Here is a 3,596-nt window from a genome sequence, read left to right as displayed (position 1 = left end):
AGGTCAAGGTCAAAGGTCAAAGCCCTCAATTCAGAAGACTAGAGATGGAGGCCCTTATCTCAAAATATGGCATTCTCCCAAAATCTACCTTGGTCAAGAAGAAATCAAAAAGCAAAAGTGAAGTGTGAGGTATCTAATTTGTAATGGAGAAGGGCAAATCTGTATAAGGCAAAAGTAGGGGTATATAACCCAAAAGTATGGGAGAGAGAAACCATCCATTGTATTAGGATCCAAACCATTTGGTTTGTTTAATTTCTTGTCTAGTTTTTCAATTCAAGTTTTTACTTTATTATATTGTTTGTTTTATTTCCTTTCAATCAAAACTTGTTATTTTACTTGTTCTTATTTAAATCTTCAATCTTGTTTTACTTGTTCTTATTTCAATCTTCAAGCAATCTTTCTTTCAATGTTTTCAAGTCATTTCAATATCAACAACTAAAGCTTTCATGTTTTCATTAGCTTAAAACCAATCTAATATGTACAAGAGTCTACATTTCTTCTTCACAACTCCCACACTCAAACTCTAAACAATTTAGGATGAACCTCGCTTCTAAAACAAACCCTTTTGAAGTTACCACCACAATCTAAACCTTCACAATGCCACTGCAAAAGATTGTAGAGCACTAACCTTGGGCTCTAACTCCTCTAAAATTGTGATCATTGATCCAGATAAAGTTGATCACTTTTATGTTGATCTCTTTGGAGGAGGAACGGCAAGTGAAAACATTATCACCTCAATTCATGACACCCAAGAGACTCCTCATATGGTATTACCTAGCATTAATACTAGCAATAACTTTGAAGCTCTTGTTGATGAAGTGAATTTTGACACTCAAGCTGTTGTTGCTATTGAAATCAATGTCTTCAAGGAGAGATGGGCCAACCTTTCCCAACCTGACTCTGTGGTGGATAAGGGCAAGCCTTTGCCTATTCCCCCACTCTAGTTCCCCAGATTTAGTACCACCACCCCATCTATTTCCAATGATAGTTATTTTCTGGAACATAAGGGGAATAAGAAAAGAACAAGCAGTCAAAAGAATAAGATACTTGGTTAAATCCCATAGTCCTGACATTTTGTGCATTGCAGAACCATTAGTTAAGCCTAATTCCTTTGCTCTAAGGTCTAATGGCTTAACTTATTTTGAGGACTTTTTCCTATATAATGACACAGACTCTCGTTTGGGTAATATTTGGATCCTCACAAAAAAAAAGGTGTCACAGTTCAGAAAATACATGCATTAGAGCAGCAAGTTACTATTCTCTACAAGGAATGCATCATTACTGCATACATGCCAATTGCCTATATAGCAATAGAAGACAGTTATGGAGAGAATTGAAGGCAACCTCGACTTCTCTTCCCTGGTTAACTATTGGAGATTATAACACCATTCTTAGATGCTCTGAAAAGAAAGGTGGACGGCCTCCAAACAAAACATCCATGCATGAATTCTTTGATTGTATTAACCAATGCAATCTCATGGAAAGCAGCTTTGATGGAAATGAATTCACTTGGTGTAACAACCAGATTGGCAACAGGAGAATATGCAGTATACTTGATCGAGCTCTTTACAATAATGCCTGGAACAGCAAATTCAGTGGTTGGAGTTATAGAGTTCTCAGTAGGCTGGGATCTGATCATTCGCCACTTTGTGGTGCCTTTACTATTGTCCCAAAGTCGAAAAACATTCCCTTTCGCTTTAACAAATGTTGGATCGAGCATCCCACTTTCATGGAAACAGTCAGAAGTAGTTGGCAAGAGTATCTTGAGGGAGCACCATTGTTCAGAGTCATCAAGAAACTCAAAATGCTCAAACTGAATCTCAAGAAATGGAATTTGGAAGTATATGGTCATATAGAAATCAATTTAAGGAGGGTAGAATCTGAACTTCTAAAAGCACAAACTCAAGCAGATAATCACCTTGAGGATGATCATATGATACATGAGGTAATACAAAAGGAGCTAGATTTGGAAATGGCACTTCAAAATAAAGCTTCATTTTGGCGACAGAAGAGTAGACTTAAGTTTGATGAGAAAGAGGACAGGAACACCAACTACTTCCATACCATTCACAAGATTAGACAAGGTGTTGCATATATCACTGAGCTTCACACTGGAGATAATACTATTCTTACCACTCAAGACAGTATCCAACATTATGTTACCCAGTACTATGATAAGAGCCCAAAACTGTAGTTTTAACCCTGCAACAGTCATACTTTTATACCAATTATGTGAGTAATAATTAAGAGTTAACACTGATTACGTGTTTTATTGCATTTCAGGTTTCAAAGTCCATTATGTGCAGAAATGTGCCACTTTAGCGAGATAAAGGAGCTAAGGTCGGTTACTAAGGAGTTCCATGATTAAAGGCCAAGATTCAAGAAGACAAAGCCTTTCTAAAGCCCGGTCAAAAGCTGAAAAGTCGACGCGGGTTGAAACAGCACACAAGTCAGCAGAACTTCCAAAAGCCGTATCTTTGGACTCAGACCTCGGAATGGGGCCTACCTTATGTCAAAACGACCGGCTCGGAAAGAGCTTTCCAATGGTCCAAGCCTTGATCCAATCAGAGGAGCAGAAGTGGACGAAAAGTCTGTTGAAGCCAACTGCAGCAGGAAGAGGCCTTTTTGGACTGAAAGAATTGGGTTTTGGGCCTGATTCTCTGGCCCAAAACATGGCTCCAAGCCCATGCACGATTTTTGGATCTGAAAGTATAAAAACCAAAGCTTAGCTCTTTGTTAATGGTAGCTAGTTAGACCTAAAATAATATAGATAATTCTAGATCTGTTTTCATTAATTAAATTAAGTTTTAGTTCCATTTTCAATTCTTGTTTTAGATTAAGTCTTTGAATCATTGTTCTTGATTGATTAGATAAATAAAATAGTTATTTTATCAATTTCGAATTGTGTTATTTCAATCTATTATATCTAGTTTTAATTGTTGATTGGTTACCATTTCTTAGTTGTTAATTGGAATTTAATCATTGTTTAGTTTAGATTAGTAAATTTCGAATCTTGATAATATGTGTAGTTTAGATTCATATGGGAATAATTGCGGAATAATTCAAGGCTAAACCTCCATTAGAGGGGTTGATGAAGCCTTGATGAAAACTTGGTGGTATAGTGTAGAAGCATTGTAGAATCTATTCCAATCTAGAAGGTCGTGATTCGCCATGAGAATGGGTGGGCGACCTCACATGCTAGTTAGTACTTTCGGTAGAAATGCCATGAACACTAGGGATTAGAACTCGAATTTCTTGCCGTAAGAACGTAAGAATCGAGATACAAGAATCTATGCTAGGCTATTAAGTTGGATTCAAGGTGGATTCAATTCCCCTCTAATCATTTATCTAGATTCAAAATAATCATATTTTCATAGTATTCATAGTTTAAATTCAAATAATCAAATTCAGTAAGTATCATAGTATATCACCTTCGTAAAGCTCTCATTGACTTTAAGATTGATCAATTAGACTAGAAAACATTCCATGTTAGAGCACTAGGAGTGGAACGAACCTCTTACTCCACTATATCTCAAGGGATTGAGAGTAGAGAAATCTTTGATAAATTAGACACTTAAGATTAGTTTTAGTTTACT

At 36.4% G+C, this 3,596-nt stretch overlaps 1 protein-coding gene across 1 annotated transcript; it reads left to right on the top strand.

Annotated features, from left to right (window-relative positions):
* Positions 1-1,270: 1,270 nt before the first annotated feature.
* Positions 1,271-2,194, top strand: LOC147486117 (uncharacterized). The gene has a single exon (XM_086573649.1). The coding sequence runs from the start codon at positions 1,271-1,273 to the stop codon at positions 2,192-2,194; it is 924 nt and encodes a 307-aa protein (XP_086429775.1).
* Positions 2,195-3,596: the final 1,402 nt, after the last annotated feature.

Source organism: Coptis chinensis, chromosome 7, assembly GCF_015680905.1.
Source record: "Coptis chinensis isolate HL-2020 chromosome 7, ASM1568090v1, whole genome shotgun sequence".
Lineage (NCBI taxonomy): Eukaryota > Viridiplantae > Streptophyta > Magnoliopsida > Ranunculales > Ranunculaceae > Coptis > Coptis chinensis.
The sequence above is the reverse complement of the archived record's forward strand: the minus strand, read 5'-3'. Positions and strand labels throughout refer to the sequence as shown.